The sequence below is a fragment of the Mixophyes fleayi genome, chromosome 6, assembly GCF_038048845.1.
Source record: "Mixophyes fleayi isolate aMixFle1 chromosome 6, aMixFle1.hap1, whole genome shotgun sequence".
NCBI classification, from domain to species: Eukaryota; Metazoa; Chordata; class Amphibia; order Anura; family Limnodynastidae; genus Mixophyes; species Mixophyes fleayi.
In genome coordinates this window covers 104840522-104865942 of record NC_134407.1, presented here as the reverse complement: position 1 = coordinate 104865942, position 25421 = coordinate 104840522, and the positions used below count along the sequence as shown (strand labels likewise).

The following is a 25421-nucleotide window of genomic DNA, read 5'->3' as shown; positions in this document are numbered from 1 at the left end:
TGTAACAATCGCTGAAACTGTTTAAGCCATCATGAAAACTGCCAATAAATAGTGAAATGGTTCAGCCAAGCTGTGTGAGACTCCAGTGAATGCCATGCTTTATCACAATATATCTATCTCTATATGTCTATATCTATCCAGGGATAATATATGAAGGTTTGTGTAAGAAATACTCAGATTTTCAACCTTTTTAATATACCTATTAATTTGAGATGGGCGGGCTTGGTTCCCAGAAAACCGAATCCTACCGAATTTAGGGTATCCGAGTACCGAGCCGAGCAGGCATGGTACTCTCCCACCTGCTCGGATTCCAAATTGAGGCCGAACGTCATTGTGACGTCGTCGGATCTCGGGGCTCGGTGCTCGCGATATTTGAAAATTATAAATACCTGCCTCCACAGCAATCCATCGCCATTTGACAGAGGGAGAGAGCAGGGTGTAGTCACAGGCTGATTAGAGCAGGGACAGAGAATACAATTCTAAATACAATTCTGATAACAATTCATAGAGAAGAGAGGAGGATAGAGGAGTCTTTTTTTTTTCAATATTTGGCACTACAAATGCTTTGGGGTGTCCCCCATTCTTTTGCATTAATATTTCTGGCTGTCAAAAGTCATATTTGTCAGCAGTATCTAAAACAATTTGTAGCACTACAAGTGCTTTGGGCTCATAATGAATTCAAAGCAGTCCACATATGAGCAGAATCAGCAACCAGGTTCTGTCACCAGACCTGATGGTAGTGTTCCCAGTACGTCATCTGGGAAAGGCGATGTCAAACTACACAGTCTTTTGAAATCAGTCAAAAAAACACACACCAAAAAAATATTTACCATGTTGAAGCGAAAAAGAAGTGTAACTGAGGAAAAGTTAAGGGCCGATAAAAAAAAATTCGCCAACATGCCATTCTACACACGCAGTGGCAAAAAGAGAATGAGGCCTTCGCCTTTCTCTATTAGTGGCAGATCCAAAAATGTTACTGAGCCTTCTTCTTGTACAGACACTTGTGACAAAGCAAAACCAAGTAATTTGGAGTCTAAAAGTGGTGCACAAGTACTGTTACGCGTGAAAGCCGAGCTGCAAGAAAACAGTAAGGCATTAGAGGATAATGTATGCTCTGAATCAGAAATGACACCAATCCCTGTGGAGAGTCCACCCACAGGGCCATCTTAACAACATTATGGGCCCCCGGGCAAAGCAGTGCACCGGGGCCCCTAGATATAGATATAGATATATAGATGTATACAGATACAGATATAGATATAGATATATAGAGATAGAGATAGATAGATGTACTTGCTCAGTGATCCTTGTAGGTTTTTTTTGTAGGTTTTTTTCTTTTGCAGGATTATTTATTCTCATTAAGAGCCGTGCCTATGGGGCCCCCTTGCCCATGAGGCTCCCGGGCAGCTGCCCATCGTGCCCAATGGAAAAGATGGCCCTGTCCATCCACCAGTGGTATGTCTAATCGTGAGCATTCTGTTAGTGACAGTGTACCCATAAAGAAGGTTCCTTTCAGCAGTTCTGCTCATGTGTGCCTTAACAGCCTGAGTGTAGGCGGTGATACACCAATTGAGGATGCCACTTTTGAATTAGAAGAGGATGAGGGGGAGATTTGTGTAGGCGACGAGGGCACTAATGATGATCTTGATGATTATGATGCAGACAGATTCCAAATTGCCTTTCTCAATTTCTATTTATATTCTAGACTCTATAACGGCTGAATAGTTTTCTATTTTACTCCTAGTGGAGAGGGGGTCTGATGCAGACAGATACCAAACTACCTTGGTCCATTTATTTTTACTTTCTAATTTCACAGTCTATGCAGGCTGCTTTTTTTCTATTCAACTACAAGTGCAGGGCGGGGAAGGGGGGGGGGGCATAGATAGCCACCAAACTACTGTGGTCCATTTCTTTTCACTTTCTAATTCCACAGTCTATGCAGGCTGCTTTTCTGCTATTCAACTACAAGTGGAGGGTGTAATATACACCCAAAGACGATGGCTACATTGCCAATAATCAAAGATGGAGGAGGTAGACAATAAGGTTTGTCTGTATAATTTGCAGGCAAGTGTTCGCATTAAGGACGGCCTACCAGGGATAAAACTGTTTTTTTCATAATTTATTAGCTTTAGAATTACCTCACTTATCCAAGAAACTAGTGGAACACTAAATTAGGTTATTTTAGACCAAAAAAATTGTATATTTTTCAAAAGTGGCAAAACAAAACCAACCAAAACCAAAACATGCAATGATGGCTTGGCAAAACCAAAATCAAACCAAAACACAACAGTAATCCAGATCCAAAACCAAAACCAAAACCAAAACACGTGGGTCAGTGAGCATCTCTACTATTAATATCCTTCTGCTGGTCACTTGGCAAGGAAGGTGGGATTTATAGTAAGATGTTCAGCAAAGTATGGCAGCAGGGATTAAATGGTGACACCCATATTAGTGGCATTGCATTTGCCTAATTTGACCTATTCTTGGTTGCATTTCTCAGCATTTTTTACACTTGTTTACAGGAATCTTTCACTTCCCTGAAATATCAAACATTGGGCAATCAGCTCAAATCTAAAGTACAAAGATAACATGTTATGACACATTACACATCCTCATCTTGGTGAGATCAGTACTTTATGCACAGACTGATTGGGTTCAGAGAGGAACTATGCATAAAATTATCATTTTAATTTGTGCTTTTTATTTCAAGACATCGATTCATGCTTTAGGTAAGTTCTTGACTACATATTGCTAATATTTAATAAGTCTACACTAAATATGTAATATTTAATAATATATCCCCATGCAGCATGTGCTATAACCCATAACAAACAAACAGTGCATACTATTTGCACCTTGTTATTCAATAAACCTAATCAGTTATTTAACAACATAATGCAATGTGCACAAATGTGTGTAGACCATAACAACTAGTCAGAATATACCTGTTATTTGTCTAGTAAAAGTAAGAAAATAAATTGGTTGTTTTGTGTCCAGTGTGTTATCAAATAAGCCTCAATTTAAGTAAGAATTTTGATTGCATTTTAGAGGGATAAATGTTAAATATTTATACATTGCTTTATTATGTTCTTAGCTGATATATGCACTACTGTTTTTTTTAATGTTTATGACCACATGTTGTATAATGAAGTCTTATTATGCTAATTGAGGATCTCATAATATTAATTGAAACACATGTAGGGTTTCTATTTAAATTGCCCTTGCAACACTGGTCAGTTACAGTGTTCTACATTAGCCTAATGAAGAAGAGTATCTCTGAAACGCATAGCAAGAGTCAGGGGCGGATTGGGAACTTAAAGTGGCCCTGGAAAAATTCTTGAAGTAGCCTCATGTGGGCAGGTCCAAATCAACTGTAGATGGGTCAACACAAAAGTAGGCGTGATTTAGAACTACTGGAATTCGCTTGCAGTAACATTTAGGAAAACCTAGATGTGAGGACTAAATACACAGTGGGTTAATTCTAAAGCAATGCAGGGAAAAAGCTGCCAGTCCTGTGTTATAAAAATACATGAATCATTTTACATTATCTGCGACTGGTTTGAGTCTCTGTGCTTAAACTTCTTTAGCTGCCTACTAACACATCCTTCCAAAATTCCGTTCATAGAAATATATCTGACTTTGTTTAGTAAGTTTAACTATTACGAAACATGTTGGGAGAATCCTATTTGTTCAGTCTGTCAGAGCAGCATATGAGCACCTCACTGTACTGTTGCATCTTTCTCTGACATCATGAGATTCCAACTCCCAGTCAAATCTGTCTCTTTAATATATAAAAATGTGTACTGTGTGTTTCAAAAAATGCATTAAAAATTATCCTTATAGTAAATGGCTATCAAGTGCAATCACCACAAAGGTAAAAATGCATCAAGCATCTGCAAGAAAACATTTATTTTGTAAGAACTGCATATGAGTCCGAAATGTGCCCAGTGATTGATAGTGGTTTGATTCAATAACAGTGCGTGGGAGGTTGGCAGACAATTGAGTAAGTGAAGGGGAGAGCTATTCCAAGGGTTTGCAGGTGATAAAGTAAGTGCAAAGGAGGCAGGATTAATGATATTGTCAGTGCAATGAGGGCTTGCCATATGTTCCACAAAGTGATCTGAGAATGGGACCAGTGCAAGGTTGAAGGCAGGCAATGGAATCAATGCAAGAACCATTAAAGTACTGCCAGAGCTGGAATAAGGTTCCAGGGGGCTAGGGGCACTTAAGACAGTAGGGTTATCATTTAAGACAAATACACAGGAAAAACTGTGTGTACTACTGTTATGTGCAGGCAGCTCTACCTTCACAAGCAGTACAGTTTGAAGCAGGACATATCTCCTAACTGTCCTTGTTGTCGGATCCTGGCTGAGCGATACAGTCACCCAAATTCAGGACTGCCCCACCAGATTCAGAACAGTTGGCAGACTGTCCTGCTCTCTCCTACCTGTTCTTGTCATCTTTCACTCCCTGTAGCTGTTGGTGTCTTTAGATCAGTTGCTGCTTGTCTTGATCCTGGAATGCTGGAGGTCCTATTTGGTAAATAAAAAATTAGTACATGAAACTTAAAAAACTCCAACCATCTCCGGCATTTATTCAATATCACCCACATTTAATAATTAGGCCTCCCTCCAGCCCCGACATTAAATTAATAGTATACACATGTAATAAATAAATCTCTTTCCCTCCCCCCAAGCAGCCCCAGCAATAAATTAACCATTTTCCACAAACATGCCTAGCATTAAATAATTAATATTCCCATTTAATAAATAGCCCTCCTCCCCAAACTCAGCCCTGCATTCAATTAATAGCCTCAAACCACCCCAGCATTAAATTAAAGATCCCTTCACCCCATATTAATTTAATAGGACCCAGTATTAAATTAAATTGCCCCACCAATAAATAAAATTGCCCTACCACCACCCCACAAATAATAGCAACCATTAAATAATTATCCCCAACCTAAACTCCACCATTAAATGAGTAGTCTATCTCCCACCCATGTACTATTAAGACAGCCCCCCTCCCTTCCCTCATATCACACAATATATTAAAACCCTCCCATTCCACACTTTAACAGCCCCCCTCCTAACCTACACACACTTTAGCTGTCCCCCTCACAAACACAGTTTAGCAGCCCCCCTTCACACACACACACACACACACACACACACACACACACACACTTTAGCAGACCCTTACACACACACACACACACACACACACACTTTAGCAGCCCCCCACGCACACTTTAGCAGCCCCCCTATGCACACTTTAGCAGCCCCTCCCACACACACACACTTTAGCAACCCCCCCACAAACACACACTTTAGCTGCCCCCATCACACACACACACACACACACACACACACTTTAGCAGCCCCCCTCACACACACTTTAGCAGCCCCCCTCACACACTTTAGCAGCCCCTCTCACACACACACAATTTAGCAGCCACCCCTCACACACACACACACACACACACACACATTAGCAGCCGCACACACAAACTTTAACAGCCCCCCTCAGACGCACACAAACACTTTAGCAGCCACACGCTTACCTTGTTCCAGCTGCAGACTTCTCTCTCTCATGCAGGGAATGGCACCTATCATGTGACATGTCCCATGTGACCTGTGTACGGGTTCTGCAGCCTCACAGATAGGAGGAGGGAGGGACAGATCAGCAGACGGTTCCACAACCGTATTAAGCTGGGTGGCTGATCCTGGAGCAGGGCCCAGCCACCTAGTACCACACTGCACCCCTCCCCTGCTGGCACCCGGTCAGGAGAGCTACACATAATTCTTTTTTTAAAACCTCTAAAAAGATACCAGTCGGCCTCCTGAGGCCATCAGCTTACCGGGACTTTTCTGGGTAGGTTACATTGCCAATCTACCTCTGGCAAGAGTACACACAGAGGGCTTGAGTCATTATGAAAAGTAAGGCAAAAAAGAGGAGTAATTGTTCTCCGAGACAAACCATGTCACAAAGCAAGGGGTGCAAATTAGTTTATTATTTTGCACATAAGTTAAATACTGGCTGTTTTTCATCTAGCACATAAATACTTGATAGCTTTATTTTTACTTTGAAACTTAAAGTTGATCAAGGACATGCCCTATCCCAACTATAATTATGTTCCCACATTTTAAATTTACCCCCCTCCAATGCAACATGGTTTTGCCCAGATGCAAACTTACTTCTTTTTTATGCTTTACTCTCCTTAATGACTCTGGCCCAGAGAGGGTTAACCTATTATTCATATTAATCCATTAAGACTTTGGAAAATCCATCTTCTGCCTATGAATAAATCATATATTATGACATTATGCCATAACAATTTATCTTACCATTATTTCCCAGTTTGTCCATAGTGGCAAAATCTGCAGTTGCAGATGGGATACAGGTACATCTGACTTTTCTGACTTTTAGGCTGCTATTATGCTTCTTTGACAGGATGGAGCTCCTATGCCACCCTGTCTGTTGTGTTGCTGGGGACAGACTGGGCTTTCCGTACCACTGTCCCTTTTCTTTATCCCAAATTGTGCACCTCAAAACGCAGTAGGAGGGGCCTGCTGCCACAACTAGGATTCTTCATTGGCACCTAGAACCGCTTCCTTCTGGGTAACTGTCGCTGCTAGTGTTCTCCCTCGCTGGGCACCTGGGCTGGCACCCCTAACCTCTGAGCTTCAGATCAGGGTTGCTGTATATCATTCCCTCTGGCTTATCCCACTGGCCAGAGCAGCAAGGTAGCGGCAGACCGTTGATACTGGAATGCTGGTTCCCAACCTCAGAACAGCCAGATAAGCGATATATTTTTCTAATCTGTAGGTCACAGAAATTGCCGCAGGTATGTAGGTGTCAAAATAGGATCTTGAAGCATTGATGTTTTATTAGCTCAAGTGTCCTATTAAGGACAGTTATATACACTAGTTTAAGATACTAGTGTCATCAAGAAGTAAAGATGGTATAATGATACATTACATGGTAAAGCAGTGCTCTTTTTATACAATTTTGCAGACATGCTAGCAGGAGGTAACCCAGCCTCCCTGTACTCTTTGCTGGCACCAAAATGTCTGACATTTTACATCAGCCATTTAAAATCAGGATGTGATATTTCCTCCAAGCTTGGAGGTAACGCGATTTTAAACTTTAACAAAATTGTCATCAATCTCTGAGTTCCCAAATCATTTTGCTGTTTACATTGTTCATACAGGTTCTAACACACAGGACAAAAGGCCTCATAGGAAAGAGAAGTAACGTCCCCCTGCTGTGTTTTTAGGCTAAACCAGTGTTAGCCACTTCACATGAAAGAGGTCTGATTAGCCTTAATGAGAATTTCCTCTGGATACGGTACAAAACCAAATCATGACATACTGTCTCAGAGGGTTGGCTTATTGCTGCCGAGAATTCCGATGGAGTTAATACCTACCCAAAAAATTCTATTGACTACAAAAATGACTGCAATAAAAACAGACTTACCTGCAAACCGAAGGTCCAGCTGTCCGATGGCACCGGCATGCTGACAGAAAGTGATGGTGAAGACACAGCTCTCTGGCAATTCAGTGCCACGTCATCGCGACTTACATCTAAATTAACCTAGAATAACCGAGATGTAAGTCGAGATGAAGTGACATTGAAGTGCCAGAGAGCTGTGTCTTCACCATCACTTCCTATCAGCATGTCGGTGCCATCGGACATCTGGACCTTCGGTTTGCAGGTAAGTCTGTTTTTATTGCAGTCGTTTTTGTAGCCAATCGGATTTTTTGGGTAGGTATTAACGCTGTTGGAGTTCTCGGCAGCGTTAAAACGATTTCCACTGGTCTCAGAAGTTACAAATCAAAGTTCTTACAACATTTGCCTATTTCTCATACAGAAATACTACACAGCAACAGAAATCAGTACATTTGCAATGATATAAATTGGCGCCTGCGCCACTAATTGAAATAAGTTTCTACAATAAATTATTTCTATGTAATCGAGCCACAACTTCCATTCCTCCACTGTGTGGCCTCAATTTTTTTATTGATTCAGTTGTAATGTTAAACGTCAGCACTAGGGGTCTATTTCCCATTGGTGGCTGGTGGGCTGCTGTAACGGGTGGGGTACCTTTTTCCGAAGGCCTAAACCCCGACAACAGTTACCACAGCAACTTGAGGGCGACGCTGTAATTTCCAGCGTAATAGTAATGCCTACTGGTAGTTTGACTGACGTTCAAGTAATGTGATCATTGAATATCCCAACGCGCGAAAATGACGTCAGCCTTTGACGCGACTCTGTTATTGCTCTTCTTAAGGGGGTAATGGAAGCAGCCGGCGCCAGTACAATGTGAAAGGGTTTCTCAAATATATAACATCCGCTGGCTGCTTCCATTACTCCCTTAAGAAGAGCAATGAAAGAGTCGTGTCAAAGACTGACGTAATTTTCGCGCGTCGGGATATTCACTGATAGGATTAGTTGAACGTCATTCAAACTACCAGTAGGCATTACTATTACGCCGGAAATGACAGCGTTGTCTTCAAGTTGTCGTGGCAACTGTTGTCGGGGTTTAGGCCATCGGGGAAATGAGTACCACCGGCTGTAACTATTATTATGTATCATTACTGTTCCCCGTGTTTCCAGACAATTGTGTGTTACCTTGCAGCAGTGTCTTCCTCTAATGCTTTCTAAGCTCCTCAGTGTACCGGACCCTCATATTTTTCTTAACCACAAACTCTGATATTCCTTCATGTTTTATGTCCCAAAAATTAGAATTTAACGCTTGCTTTGCTAAACAGTGTAATTAATCTATCTCAGTTGACCAGATCTTTGACATTGACATGGACTACGATTTATGGTTTCCAGTATGACAGTCCTTTGATACTGATTCAGACCATAATCTCTAACTCTTTGTTTATAAAACACCTGGCTTTAAACTTCATTGCAATATATCCTTGCCCGGGGATCTTGTATGTTCCATAACTCATTGCATGCTACCAGTACATACTACATCTTGGACTTTGATCTTCATTCTAATCTGTAGTGTGCTATTAAAAGATCAAGTGCAGTTTACCATTGTTAGTACTCAGTACAGAAATGCACCTTTCTCAATAACGCTATTATACAGTTCTGCTGGCACCATCCACTAGGGTTCATCCTCTGAGTTACAACCAGCACATTATTGTGACAGATGCCTTGTCTTCCTCTTTATTGAAACCTGACCCTTGTGGCTGCACAAAATCATGCCCAACGTCCCTACTATACTTTCTATACAAATATAAATATTTCTGACGTTTAAAACAGAATACAAAATAGCACATTTTATGCACAAAAGCAATATAATGAGCACAAATGGTAAAACATGGTGACAAATGAAAACTGCATTTAATTCTGTGCAATAAAAAGCGCTGTATTGGAGAAGACAAATTGCATTTTTCTTATTCTTTTAGGAAGTGATAACTTGGAAGAGACCAGCAATCATGTACCAGGTAAATATAATAACCGTGTGTAGTGAAAGCTGGGCTGCTGTCAAATAATGGTAGTTCTCAGTGTTACATTCGACAATGCTCGTGCACCTCATTCTTTTAAGATGGGTGATTAGAAAGACTGGGATAATTTTTTCCCCATTTGTTTCACACAGTGTTTCGATACCTGTGTGACTCATCTTCTCTCAGTGATATGATCTTATAGTTCACATGTATCAAAATCCATTTCACAATCACCCCAACAGAGAAAATGTTAATAAATTGGATAATGTAACCCCAACATTAAATTATAAGGAGCTTCACCATATTGCAGGGTGATGCCATAAACTGAGTTCTTTTTTTATACAGGTCATGGTAGTCTGTGGTGACTTTTAATATTTTGTAATAATTTATAGTAAGGTGAATATTATTCCTAACACAGTGCTACTCTCATTACAACGCTCCCCTTTATAACGTCATACTCACTTACCACCACATATATTCTCTTCACTAAAGTACATTAAAGAGCATGACATGATACTTTTTTACATAATGCCACCCTCATTATAATGCTAGTTTTATCCTGCAATATAAAGCAGACATAAAATTTCTACACACCCTTATTGAAATTCCAATGTTTTGATGATGTAAATCCCGAAATCAAGATAAATCATGTCAGACCTTTTTCCACCTTTATTGTGTCCTTGAAACCAACAATGTCCACGTAAAAATAAATAGACAATTTTTAAGATCAAGAAGGGGAAAAAAATACAAAAACCTGTGTTCAAAGTTAACCAATCACATTCAAAATCATGTTCAAATGTAATAAACATAAACCTACGAGCAATAAAAGTGAATTTGATTAACTTCAAATAAAGGCCAACTGTTCCTGTAGATTTTCCTTGGAGCTTTCTTGGTTGCATCCAATTGGGATAGTCAAGGTCCGCAATGTGCTTTCAAAACACCTAAAGAATCTCCTTGTTGAAAGGTACCAATCAGGAGCAGGGTATAAAAGAATTTCAAAGGCATAACATGTCCCATGAAACACTGTGAAGACTATCATCAATAAATGGAGAAAATGTGGCACAGCAGGGAACTTGCCAAGATCAGGGCATTCCTCCAAAGCTGATGACAGCACAAGGGGAAAACTCATCAGGGATGCTACCAAGAGGTCTTCAGTGACATTAAAGGGCCTGCTGGAATTTCTGTCAGGAACTGGCTACTCTCTGAATGTAACAACAAGCTCCCGTATTCTGCACTTGTCTATTCAGCACATGTCTGGGCTATGTGGTAGGATGGAAAGACAGAAGCCATTTCTAACAAAAAAGAATATCCATGCCTATCTATATTTTCCAAAACGATACATTTAATTATCCCAACCCATATCTACAAGATATGTTTGGAGCAAAGGCAACACAGCTGATCACCCAAAGAGCACAATATCCACTGTGTACCATGGTTGTGTCAGTATCACTGTGCATAACCCTCTTTAGGTCATTCCAAAAGTTTTCAATGGGATTGAGGTTTGGGCCCTGACTGGGTCAGTCCAAGACTTTGATCTTTCTTTTCTGAACAGATTCCTTGGTTGACATGGATGTATGCTTTGGATCTTGAATCATTATTATGTTAGAAGGTGAAATTCCTCTTCATCTTCAGCTTTTTACAAGAGTCCAGCAGGTTTTATGCCAACTTATATTGGTATTTGGAGCTAATCACTATGCCCTCAATCCTGATTAAAGCTACAATATGATGGAGCCTGAATTTTTTTGCAGGGGAGAATCGGATAGAATTGCAAAGTCCAGGGGGTAAATGTATTAACCTGCGTTTATTTTATTCGGCGACATTGCAGGGGAAATTTAAAGCGGCAATGGCTTTAAAGGCAAATTTTGCCTTTAAACTTCCTAAAAAAATTATTTTTGTTTTTCAATTAAAATTTTTGGTTGCAGGGTCACATTGAAGATGGAAAAAGGTCTAACACGATTTATCTTTCTTTCAGACTTTACATCACAAGCACCTGTTATTTCAATAAGGGTTTCAACACTTTTTAAACCTACTGTAAAGATGGAGCACTGTAGTACACTAGTTTACATAAATACTTAAATTTTTAGAATAATTTTATTTATGATGTTGAATTCTTTGGATGTTCAGTGTGGCTTACAATATGGATTCTAGCAGCAATGATTGTATTTATGTTACAGCTTTAATGAAATTAAGTTTTGCAAGAAATGAAAATGTTTAACTTCAATGTTTATGCTTCATGGAAATGTGCCCTTTTGCCCAAGGCCGTAGTGGTCTGTTCTAGTGATTATTTAGAAAACATTGATAAGAGAATCGTTGTCTCTAAATCCACAGGCAAGGCATATTTTAAACAAACTGTAGTTAAGGAGGCATTTTCTTTGAGTAGAGGTGCACGGAATTAATAGTTATCCAATCAGTGCAAATGCCAAGCTAAGGGTGCCAAGATGATTGCTTAAAACATACTGACAAATATATTATTGTTACCATTCTGATCTGCTTAGTCAGATGGCCCATGATCATGTAAATTAATAAAAAGGACTCTATTTAATAGTATTAGATTGTCTGCCTATTTAACTTTAATGGCTACAACATTTATTCCCAGGAAAATGGACACCTGGGAGACCAAAAGATTCCGAACTGGCCCTCAGGAATGGAGGCTTCTCTCCTCCATTCACTCCAGAGACCCTTAAACTAGCTCTTATTTAAGCTTAACTTATTGGAAAACTATCTTTCCAACACACTAAATAGTTTCTCAGAGTTTAAAGGGCTTAGGATGAAAGGTTGAAGCACTGTGCTTTCATATATATAGCTCTACATACCTATCTATCTATATATATATATATATATATATATATATATATATATATATATATATATATATTATCTATATATATGTGTGTGTGTGTGTGTGTTTTTTTAAGTTTTGCTTGCTATTGACCCTTTTTTGACTACTTTTGCCTGCTGCCAGCCTTAACCACTGTTTGTTACTATTTATCCTTATCTGCCACTTACCTTAGCAACAGTTTGTCACCCCTAGTATTCTGTTGGCCACCTGTCCTGAATTTGGATTGTATCTGACTATTCTTATTTTTATGCTATTTGTCTTACTCGTTATGTGGTGGCCGAGACTGAAGGTGGTCAGGAGATAAATACTTCAATGAGAGGGACAAGGATTGGTCAAATAACTTGGGTTTATTAATAATGCGGTAAAAATAATTTTGGTTATTTGCCCACCGCGCCACTGACCCCTTCAACTCAATGGTAATGACAAAATATTAATTTGATCAACATAGAGCACAATAGCATTTAACATATAATAATATCAAATCAATTTTCAGGTAAATCACTTAACATTAATATTCCACTAAAACATTTGGTAACGTTACCATATTTACACTCAGTCCTGGGTTGAACTGTGCACAGGAATTTAGTAGAAGTGCTGCACGTGGTTGGGGCCCATAAATTACTTTTTCACGCCAAATAAGCTGATGATCTTTTGTATTGCACAGTCTCTTTTGTGTGTATTCACAGACCTCTCTATTTTCTATCCTCTCACACTGTTCTCAGTACATAGCTCAGTCTGTTTAGTGTGATGTCACAGATCTCTATACTGCTTATAGATCACTTTGTCCGATTTTCATTCTGTCCCTATTTTTCTCTCTTAGTCTATGCAGACACAGGGATCTCTCTTCCTCAGAAGTCTAGAACTTTCCTCTCCCCACTGCCTTCTTCCTGTCACTCCCGGCAACCACCAACCACTCCCAACTGTCACTTCTCCCTCAAGAAACATTTTTTTTTTTTAAATCTTTATAAACACTTTTAACAATTAACAAATTAAATTAACAAATTAAAAACATATAGATACACCCCAGGGTACTCAGATTTTGGGGCACCACAATAGTATACCTATGTCTTAATCATAGTATTCCAGGGGCGCAGCAGCAGCTCTGTTTCGGCAGCACTGTTCTATACAGCAGCTGCGTCGTTGTCAAAGAAGCATCCGTGGCGGTGCTGTATACAATACAGCACCACCGCGGATGCTTCATTGACAGCGCCGCGGCTGCTGTATAGTACAGTGCCACTATGTAGGGCACTTTTTTAGCGGAGGTAGGGGTCTTTGGAGAGCCAGAAACCCCCCCTGCGTGCGCCCCTGCATACCTATTTCTTAATCATAGTATACCTAGTTTACCAGAATTACTTCTCGGGATTCTTCTCTAATATATTTGTATATGCACCAGTTTTCATATAAACCTATACTAATCATATATACCTACACTATCACACACAAGACATCAGAGTGTCAGTGAGCACCTAGTGCTCTCCGGGAAATACAGCTGAAGACTAAACCCAAAGGTGAAAACTAGACCCAGTTCGATAGGTTAACTTTCATTATGAATAGTATTAGGTAGGTCAACAAAAAAGTGTGTTTCTTTCTCATCCAGACTTAGCCAAAGACAAGAACAATACCAAAGATGGCTCTTATGGATCTCTGGCAAAGAAAACAAAGGTAAAATATGTTTAAATTCAAAAGAAGTTAACTGGAGTTGGAGGAATTATTCACTGTAAAAGTAGATGAAGGAATTATTTGTAACAAAATAAATTAATAAAATAAAGGACATAATTATAAAAACTAGCACAAAAAGAAATGGTGGTGATGCTTTCATTTTTACACTGTGCTACAAAAAATCTGATTGTTTTCGATGGCTAAAATGTGCTTTTCCTATGAACCAGTTTTCATAAATCACCCCCACTGTTTATAGTACTTGAAAGTTTATGCAGATTCTCTTTTAAAAAGGTGATATGTTGCCATAAATTTTTAGATCTCTTCTGTCTGAGTATTACAAGATTACCCTTGTGTCTGAAGGATACTGCTATCAAACTATAGTGTATTAGTTTTATAAAGATTTTAGAGTCTTCTAATACTCATGATAATGCTGCAATATGTGGTGCTTCTTTTTTGATATCCATGGATAATAATGTTTTTCTCACAGCTGCATCGGTCACAAAATGACAGCTTTCCCTTACATAAGTATGTAGCCTGTGGGATTTCTTATGAAGTGGGTACAGTCTTTTATGACAATCTGAATAAACCCCATGATATTACAATGAACTGAGCTATAAAATGAAAGGCATTAGCTATTTCTTAAAAAGTGTTGTTGATAACAATATTATATATCATTTAAAGTCCATATGAATTTGTCTAATGTAAATATTATGATATGAATACTGGATATAAAAATATTCTTGTTACATTACTTTACCTAGTTTTTATGAAAGTGTAAGTTACCATTTTGTACAGTTGCCATTGTTTGTCTTCTCTTTCATATAATCTCTGCATTTTATCTCAGAGCCCTCTTGTTATCCTGATTGAAATATGATAATCTTACAATACAGTTGGTTTGAGGCATAGCTTAAGACCAAGGAATGGGTATGAAATGAGTGGGAGATGTGTATAATTCATGTTGGATCCAGACTGAGAGCCAGATTGCTCATAGCCTGTACAGAGAGATAAAATAATATTACGTCTAACATATGCTTTCCCCTACACTATGCACAATTATAGGATATTTTCTCATTTGATACAGAGACTTATGTAGCACCCATATTCCACTGGTGCAGACCCCCACAGTGACATCTTCCTTTGAGCTTTTGGCCTCCTGATTAAATTAGCACTTCACAAAGATGGCCTCAGTGATACAGTTTTAGTGACTATGTACTATTTTGCTGTTTTCAGGTCAAACCCATTTAATGAGTATGCTTAATGTTCTTAGAAATTGGTTTTATATCTTGTTGTTTGTTGCAGACATGTATTCCTGTAAATGTCAGTAAGCAGTTCATAAGTACAATAGTAGAATGACTATAAAACTAAATGTGACTGGATTCACTTACTTTGCCACCTACAAACAAAGATTCCCAATGTTAGGAACCCCTCCAGCCGGCACAACACAACCTGCAGTCTACTCTGCCAGTCAGGTGTTCACTGGAGCCCCTGATGGTGGGGACAGACTGGGCTGCAGACTGACAGAGGGTCGTGAAGTGTGTACCGGCTGGGGAGAACCCAGGCAAGAAGAGTCAGGTCCACGCAGAGGTCAAAGGCCGGCAGCAGGTAGCAGTAACAATGAACAAGCTGAGGTCAGAGGTCACAGGCAAAGTAGCAGAACGGGTAAACAAGCCAAGGATCAGGGTCACAGGAAACACAAGCGAAGTCCAATACGAAGCCAAGGGTCATACACGGGAAGTCAATACGTAGATACAGGATACAGGAACTGGAACAAGCAGGTCAGCAGACTGGAGCACAGAAGCTATAACCGGCAATGAGGCAGCAAACCTCATTGCCTTAAATACAGACACAGACCAATCAGCAGTTGAACACACTCCTGCAGGTTAATTTCCTAGTATCTAGCAGAGCCAATCAAGGCTTGCCCCTGACCTACACAGTTGCAGGCTAATGCCTGTTAATGCTAATGAAATCAGCCCACCGGCTGCCTGCTCTGCGCATGCGCCCGGCTACCAGCACCGCCGGGACGCAGCGCTTGTGTGGTAGCGTCTGGCCGTTGCCTTGGCGACGGCCGGGCAGAGGGAGGAAATGACGTCCCGGTCGTCAGGGTGACGGCCGGGACGCCAGAGGGAGCCAGAAGCGAGCCGCGGCGGCTGTGAATACCGCCGCGGCTCGTGACACCCAAGGTGTAAAAATAGCTAAATTAAAGGTAGTAGAGCAAGATGGAGGTAGATAATGGTTAATTGAGAGAACCAATACCCAAGACTAAATTATATTATATGAATGTAGGCACAAATAATGGGTATAAAACAATATAGTGTATTGGTAAAGCTATGTACAGTGCACCTAAAATAGTAACTCAAACCAAAACACAAAAACAAAAAACAAAAAACACAACAAACAAATAAAAAATAAACTGTATATACCTATATCATACTTGCTGACTTTTTTCAGCAAGCTTTCCAGGAGAAAGATCCTTCATGGGGGCATGGCCACGTGAATTGTGTCGTTAGGCCTCGCCCCTGCTGATCTTTGATAATTTCAGCCTATAACAGCAAGGGGCAAGGGGCCAGGATGACGCAATTAGCCTCGTCCCCACCCACTTCACCAGCGAGGAGAGCTGGATGTGGGAGGTTGCCCTGCTCTCCCAGGAGTTTGGTAGAAGTCCCAAAAATTCAGGAGTCTCCCAGACATTCCAGGAGAGTAGGCAGCTATGATGTATATACTCAAAAACGAGTCATATGGGGTGTCCAGTAGTCAATAGGTAGTAGAAACATCCCTCCTGGGAATGGACATAAAAGTCACAGAATTCGAGCAGGCAAATCCTAGTAGTGCCGCGTAGCTAAATGGCAAAAGTCAAAGGCGAATAATAACATAGAGAGCATCCAGCTGGGTACACTGTCCATTAATCATCCATTGCCATTATGCAAGTCTGTAAGACGCCATATAGGTAAAACAAAATCTTACTTGATCGATGGTGGTGGTAGCGGGACGACGTGGCGGGCAAATGACTTTACCCTCTGAGGTGTAATTGTCTGGGTTTCTAGGTCTCTCTGGTCCCTTCCGCCCACAGGTAGAGGTTCATGTAGGTTGCCAGTGAGTGTGTTTCACCTGCCGGAAATGCAGATAACAGTTTCTTGTATCATGGCCACAATAGTGCACTGAGCATGCGTCCCAACTTGAGACTCCTAAGCACTATTTCACGAGGTGGTCAATAGTAATAGAACGTTCCCAAAAACTTTTAATATGGAGATTTAATGTGCAATAGCGATAAACCAACAAGTTTTGCCCTACCAGGCTTCCTCAGGGGGTGTGGTATAAACTTTTGTCCCTGAGAATGCCGACACACTTTAGAGCGACGATAAAATACCAAGGAGTATAAGAGCAACATATATATAATCACCATTCTCAGGATATGTAAAGTGACAGTAAAGTCAGTCCAATATATATGGGTAGATCCAGATAAATGCATAGCTCTGATTAGAGCAGACTTGAAAGGTGTCCATTGGTCAAGAGGTGTGGCCCATAGGCAAAAGGGGCAGTAAGCAATCCTTTGTATAACAATTGAGGGAAAAAAAGAAGAGAGAGTCCTTTAGGATACATCAATATCCTCTTAAAAAGAGAAAATAAAAATCAAACTTAAATAAAATGAGTAAAAATAAAAAAGACAAACACGTGAATATGTACATAACATAAGTACATGGCATATAACAGAGATAATATTGACAGCAGGGGCATAGAGACGAAGTTGGAACTAATCACAAAAAGGTACCCAATTCAAAGTCTATGTTCATCCCGTGAGATACCAGGGTCCCTAGGTGAAAGGTCCACTTGGTTTCTCTACAACAAATCTGACCAATATAATCTCCCCTCCCCCTCCAGGATCTGTTCACCTTACAGATGGAAAGAAAATTAAGCAAATAGGTGTCATGATTATGATGTTCCTTAAAGTATTCGGAGACACTATATCCTCAAACTAATTTTTTATGTTCCTGTGATGTTCGGACACCCTTATATGTAATTTCCTGATGGTCCTGCCGATATATTTTCCACAAGGGCATTCTAAAAGATAACCTCCGTAGTGTCGCAGGACAGCTTATTTCTAATGATATATGTTTCACCGGTAGTATTTGACCTGAAAGTCTGTATTGGTTTGGTTCCTATTTTGACACCAATTTTACAGGCATGACATCAGTTACAATAGTAGGGACCACCTGCATTTTCCTTAAGCCAGATGCTCTTATGACCTGAGATACTTGGGGCAATGGTACTCTTTCCTAGGTGATTCTTCAGTCTATTAGCTGACTTATAAATGAATCTCGGATTCTTGGAAAGGAACTCTTTGAGCCTTGTATCCCCCAAAATGATGCCTCAATGCTTCTTGCTAATGCCCTCAAATCTCCCGGAGTCTCGGCTATATCTAGTGATAATGGGGAGACTGATCCAATTTTGTTGGGATTTCTTATTCTCATTTGTAAGAAGATGTTCCCTGTCTGTATATTTGATTTCAAGGTATGCCTCCTCTATCAGAATGTGGTTATAGTTACATTCAGAGAATCTCTTTTTGAGTGTGACGGATTGTGTCTCATAATGCTGTATGCTGGAACAATTCCGTCTAATTCTGGTGAATTGACCTTTCGGGATGTTGTCCAGCCATTTTCTGTGGTGACTGATAGTGGAGGGGATATAGGAATTACAATCTACTTCCTTAAAAACATCCTGATCTCAAGCTTGTTGTTTTGGATATATACTTCATGGTCTAAAAATGCGTCCCTTTCTGTACTCCAGGTGGATGTAATTTGCATGGTTAGGACATTACTATTGATGTACTATTAAAATGAGTCTAGTTCATTTTTGGCAGCAGTCCAGACACAGATGACATTGTCTATATACCGGTACCATTTTAGGATATAGTCACCAAAAGGATTGTTATTCCAGATACACAAATCTTCCCAGTGGGCCATAAACAGGTCCACGTAACTAGGCGCAAATTTTGCGCCCATAGCAGTCCCGCTAACATGTTTGTTACCCACCATTGCACCAGAAGTAGTTATGCTGTAAAACAAACCTTATGCTCTTGAGCAGGAAGTCAACTTGTTCTGCTGGCAGGTCAGATTCCTTTTCTAAAATGGCTTTGACATGATCACATCCTATATTCTGATCAATGATAGTGTAAAGAGATGTTACATCACACGTCATGATTATGAATCTTTCTTGCCACTGTATAACCTTAAGAATTTTTAAAGTGTGTCCTGTATCCCTCAGATAGCTACACTGGTGCGTGAAAATGGCTGCAGGAAAAACAATCAATATAACTGGACAAGTTGGAAGTAAGGGAATTAATCCCTGGTGGGTTTGTGAGAAATTTCTGGATCTTTGGTAGCTGATAAATAACAGGCAGTCTTGAATGTTTTATTGTAAGGTATTCCAATTCAGATTTGTTAAGTATTCCTGATCCCCCCTGTTTTCATCAACCCTACTGGCAGTTGTTCAACCTACATTAGGAAGCGCAGATACAAACATACTGTTTTGTTTACTTGACCACCTGGTCTGTTGGGGACAGAAGAATGAAGGGATGTTCTTTCTGCACAGTTTATCTGGATTGCTTTGTCACCGTCATAACCAACTATTACTGACCACTGTTCCTGGTGTCACCTGCCACCAGACACTCGCCGAATTGCAAATGCAATCTGCGCAATAGTTGTATGAGATTTAGTCTGCCACCACTAGGCTCCTTCAACGGAGCCTATTATTATTATTATTATTATTAATATTTATTTATAAGGCGCTACAAGGCATCCGCAGCGCCGTACAGAGACAAACAAAATCACAATACAATGGGAGACAGCACAGTACAGTAAACACAGCAACTCAGTACGCTCAATGCACAGCTAGAGAGGGCGGGGAAGGGGGAGGGAGGATCCGAAAATGACGGGGCCCAAGAAGGGGGGCGTGGATAGCCTAGAACACCAATAGCCTAGAACTGCTTACTTCTGGGTAGCTGGTATAGCTGCTGCAGTGCCTCTTTTCTGTGGGATGACTGGTACCTACTGACCGCTTACTATGAATCAGAAATGCTGGATAGTGGGCAAAAGTGTTGTTGCAGAGAAGTTGGGTTCAACACAGGATAGCCAGGGAACAGATTAGAGTGTAAGCTCTTATCTGATGGTCACAGGATAGAGCAGGTAATAGTCTCAGGCAGAATCTTCAAGCAGTGATGGTTTATTTCTCAATAGTCCTGTCAATGACCTTTACACGCTAGTTTGAGGTACTAGTGATCTCCAGAAACTTAGATGGTATGCGAACATAACATGATCGAACAGGGCTCTTTTTATGCAGATCCTTACACATATGTTGGCAGGGGGTAACCAAGCCCCCTTCCGAGCTGGCACCACAACGTCTGAGATATTACATTGAATGTTTACCATCAGGATGTAATATAGTCTCTAATCTTGCATTTAACACAATTTAGCTTAACACAATTCACATCAATCTGTGACTTTTTAAATTTCTTACTTGTTGCATTATTCAGACAGGTTCTAAGATACAGGATGAAAAGCTACACAGGAAAGAAAGATAATGTCTTCCTGATGTGCATTCAGCCAAAATTGATATGTTGTCACTTCTGAGAAGAAAAAACTTAATTAGCATGATTAGACTGACTTCAGGAGTTACAAAAACAAATTTCCTCCTACATGGAATATCACTACATTTTCAATACAAAAATACAAACCAGTATCAAACATCTGTACAATTGCAATTATATACAGCAGTGCACTATGCCCCTAACTGAAATAAATATCTTCAGTAAGTTATTTCTACGGGATACAGTCTTTGAACTTGTGTTACCATCTCTGCAAATGTTAACCCAGTGCAAACTAAACATGGTTGGAGCAGCTAATTCATGAATCCAAAGAGGAGACTTGCAGCCCCCACCCTTGCTCTAACTTATTCTCTGCATTATGTCATAAAACAGATAATAACACTGAAAAAGAGCAGAAGGCTTCTGCATCACGTGACCTCCTGCACAACGCAGGGTGTTGACACAGCACACCAGACAAGTTGGAGGAGAAGGCGTAGTGAATGCAGTGTATTTTGCAACACATAGTCTCCCTCATTTCTCTGCAGCTTCCGGCTGTGACGGTAATTCATTTTTAGGCTGTAACTTAGCCGATGAGTGAGAGTATGTGAGGAGGTTGATAGCGGCATTTGTGAAGATCTGAACAGCATATGGGGCATGTGGGGGAATTTCAGCGTACATGTGGGATCTGAGGGTTTGTGGAGATCTGAGTGCATGAAGAGACATTTTGTGACAAGTGGGGGTCCAAGTGGCACATAGTTGAATTTTTGAGCAAATGATGTGAGTGCCACGGTTATTTTCTCTTCCAGAGGTTCCAGTGATGTCTTCTAAATTAAACTTAAGATGTAACATGTTGTGTTGGCAAATATGTATACCTTTGCCTAATAAAGTTATTAGATACTTGTTTGTAAGTGGAAGTGCCCTTAATAGAAATCTGTTAACTAGAATTATTTGTAATCAATGGGTATTCTCTTTAAGGACTGCATTGATACTGATATTACCAACCTGACCCGTTCACAAATTAATTCACTAATCTTAACCATTGAAGAAGCACTTTCTACGTATAAAGAGCATCAGTCCAAAGGTAGAGTTATTTAGGTAAAATAAAATACACTTATTATTTACTAAGAAGTTGATTACTGAAATAATTTTATGTTATTATTGTTGAAAGTGTATGAGAAGATTTTGAGTTCAACCAACTGCAAGATGCCACTAGTACCCAAAAATGGTGGTTTGGTGTGTGCTTATTTTGACAGCATCTACTACTGCAAACCAATGTGTAATCAGGTATAACATTTATGTTGCTTTACAAGTAAAACTTTTTGTACTCATGAAAGTAATGAGCTATTGACAGAAAATTGTATTTACATTCTGGTTAATATAAATATTTTTTTAGTGTAGGAAGTTAAGAGTCAATACACATAAAGAGACACAGAAGTCTTATGAAACCTGGAGTACAGCAATGTAATTTGTTCTGATGATACAACCTTATTTTTTGTCTGTTTACTTTTTTATCAACCACCCTATATATACACTATATGGACAAAAGTTTTCGAATGCCTGACCATTACACCAACAGGGACTGTAATGACATTATATTCAAATACATATACTTAATATGGAGTTTGTACCCCTTTTGCAGTGAAAACAGCTTCCACTCTTCATGGAAGGCTTTCCACAAGAAGTTGGAGTGTTTATGTGGGAATTTATTCCCATTCATTTTGTAGAGCATTTATAAGGTCACTGATGTTGGACAAGAAGGCCTAGCTCACAATCTCCTTTCCAGTTAATCCCAAAGGTGTTCGATGGGGTTGTGGTCAGGACTCTGTGTGGGCCAGTCAAGTTCTTCCACACTAAACTCATAAAACCATGTCATTGCAGTCCTTGCATTGTGCACTGGAGCACAGTCATTTTGGAATAGAAAAGGGCCTTCCCCAAACTGTTGCCACAGTCGGAAGTATATCTTTGTCCAAAATGACTTGGTATGCTGAAGCATTAAGGGGCCTAGCCCAAACAATAAAAAACAGCCCCATACCATTATTCCTCCTCCACCAAACTTCACAGTTGGCATAGTGCAGGTAACATTCTCCCGGCATCTGCCAAACCGAAACTCGCCTATCTGACTGCCAAACAGAGAAGCATGATTCATCCCTCCACAGCACACGTTTCCACTGCTCCACAGTCCAGTGTCGGTGTGCTTTACAGCACTCCAACCGATGCTTGGCATTGGTCTCTGCTAATGTGAGGCTTGCATGGAGTTGCTCGGCCATGGAAACCCTTTCGATTAAGCTCCTGTCGCACAGTTTTTGCGCTTACATTAATGCCAGTGGAAGTTCGGAACTCTTCAGCTATAGAATTAGCAGATTGTTAGCGACTGTTATACACCATGCACTAGCAGTCTTTGACCCTGCTCTGTGATTTTACGTGGTCTTCAGCTTCAAGGCTGAGCTGCTGTTGTTCCTAAATGCTTCTACTTTCTAATAATATCACTTACAGTTGACTGTGGAATATCCAGCAGAAATGAAATTTCACAAACCGCCTTAGTGTAGAAGGTGGCATCCCATCACAGTACCAGGCTTGAAGTCACTGAGTTCTTCAGAACTATCCATTTTTTATCACAAATGTTTGCAAATGGAGACCGCACGGTAGGGTGCTTGATTTTATACACCTCTGACGGTGGTTCTGATTGAAACACCTCAATTCAATATTTAACAGTTGTGGCCAAATACTTTTGTCCATATAGTGTAGCTATGTATAGCTGCCATAATCTCAAGAATGCTACAGTATTTACAATGCATGTTGTTTTTTTCTTTTAGGGCTATGATTTTGCCTTTCTGAGGAGGAGCAGGTTGTATGAGAAATGCGGGAGTCAAAATGGCTTTTCTTGGTCATCTCAGTATATTGGTGGATCCAGACTAGCGGAATGTATCGGTAAATGCATTGCTCTGACAATAATCATACATATTGTAAAACAAATAAAGTCATATGTGTTTATCATGTGTTGGGTGGGTTACCAAATATTTGAAAATGCATGCAACTGAGATTTATGTCTTCTTATTAGTCGTTTTTTTTTCTTTTTTGCTGGTGTCATTTGGGTGTATCGGTATCCTATTTTTTATGTTTAACAGTTAACCCCATCCTTTGAAGAATATTTTGCTACTGATAAATTGATTGATTACATTGTATATGTGTGACTGTTGGAAACAAATAACATTGGTGCAGAACTCGTCTAAATGTTTATTCTAAGTTAACCCTGCTCTTTCAACACCCCTGTTCTACTTATAAATTCATTGAGCAACTTGTGCTACATTTATGTCTATATTTATCATCATACTGAAAAAAATATACATATAATCTGTTATTATTATTTTTGGGGTAAAAATTTAATTAGTGAGCCACTAAACAAAGTGCATACATATTGAGTAATGTTGAAGAATACAACACTCATATGTCACAATAAAAGTCAGAAAGATTTAATCTTGTGAAAACAGATGGAATAAGACTTACAAACCCCCTCCATACGATGGATGAGAAGAAAATAAGCTCAGTTATAAGTTATAAATTCTGAACTCCCTATTATGATTTTTACTTTAACTCACACATGCCAACTTTTAAGATTTCTCCCCCGGGAGATCCGGGGGAGAAGTCATGTGACCTGGGGTAGGAAAAAAGGCGAAATTCACGGCACTGAATGGAGTGGACAGGGCTTAATGACGCAATTAAGCCCCGCCCCCTCCATTCACAGGCGTGAATTTCGGCAAATGAAGGAGCTTTGCCTACTCTTCAAGTATGCTTTAACTTTATCTATAGAAAACAACCCATAAAGCTCAAAATGTATTATCTAATTAGATAAATATATATCTGAAATATTATATCACTCAGCAAATATATCCAGTAAATGGATTGTAAATTCATTGCATAACACCATATTATTATGAAGGAGGTCTAAATATATGGTGTGAAAATCGGATATATCTTGGACTGACACCCTATAAATTTAAAATTTGGCCTTTTAGTTCCAATAGATTCACAATAAACAATAAAGATATGATATTGTGCATGTAATTAATGTTAAGTTTGGAAATGTTCTAAGTGCTTTTTTTAAAATATAATTGGACTATGAAGTTCTCTACATGGATCTTTCTCCAGTTTTTAAAATAAAATCAATATTTTCTAAAGCATTCCCACTTGGAAAGAGTGCCCTGTATAAAAATAATGCTTTCTCTTTTATATGCACAATCTCAATTAATTGAACCAATTTTGGAAAACTGGGTCTTCATTTGACTTAGTCCATTTCATGACAAATTTTATAAATCTATAAATTAGAGGTGGTATCAAATCATTAATATGTGTTAATAAATGTTTTAATTTCAGCTTCAAAAGATGAAGTGAGTGGAGAATCATCAGGCTATTTCAAGACCGAAAAGTGTCAAAAAGTTGTCAGTAGGAAGAAAACAGAACAAAAATATATAGATGAATTCATAAAGGAACTGGAAAAAAATGGCATAAACAAAAATCACAAGAACGACTTGGATTTTGTTGTTTGCGGAGACTGATAAAATGTTAAAAGCTAGAACAGAAGGCTGCTCTATCTCAAGATTCAGATATTCAATAAGGATCAGAAATGGATTAATGCAAAATTATAATAAAATCATTGCAGCCTACAAATATCATGCCCTCTACCATCTAGCCAGTTTATCCAACATGTATTGGAGGATTAAAAATCTGTTTCTCTGGCAGTGATATATAAAAAACACAAAGCTCTATCTGGTGTACAGTTAATTAGTGTCATGAATCATCATCATCATTAATTTATATAGCGCCACTGATTCCGCAGCGCTGTACAGAGAACTCACTTACATCAGTCCCTGCCCCATTGAGGCTT

At 39.5% G+C, this 25421-nt stretch overlaps 1 protein-coding gene across 2 annotated transcripts; it reads left to right on the top strand.

Annotated features, from left to right (window-relative positions):
* The first annotated feature begins 2594 nt into the window (after positions 1-2594).
* Positions 2595-25204, top strand: LOC142161478 (uncharacterized). Of its 2 annotated transcripts, XM_075217146.1 has the most exons (7): positions 2595-2729; positions 9426-9464; positions 13901-13965; positions 21515-21620; positions 21708-21823; positions 23353-23467; positions 24911-25204. In XM_075217146.1, exons 1-7 carry the CDS (start codon positions 2669-2671, stop codon positions 25090-25092), a joined length of 684 nt encoding a protein of 227 aa, XP_075073247.1. In that variant the 5' UTR covers positions 2595-2668; the 3' UTR covers positions 25093-25204. The 2 variants fall into 2 exon arrangements, with proteins under 2 accessions (XP_075073247.1, XP_075073248.1); XM_075217147.1 differs by lacking the exons at positions 2595-2729; positions 9426-9464 and adding an exon at positions 20933-21099.
* The last annotated feature ends 217 nt before the right edge of the window (positions 25205-25421 follow it).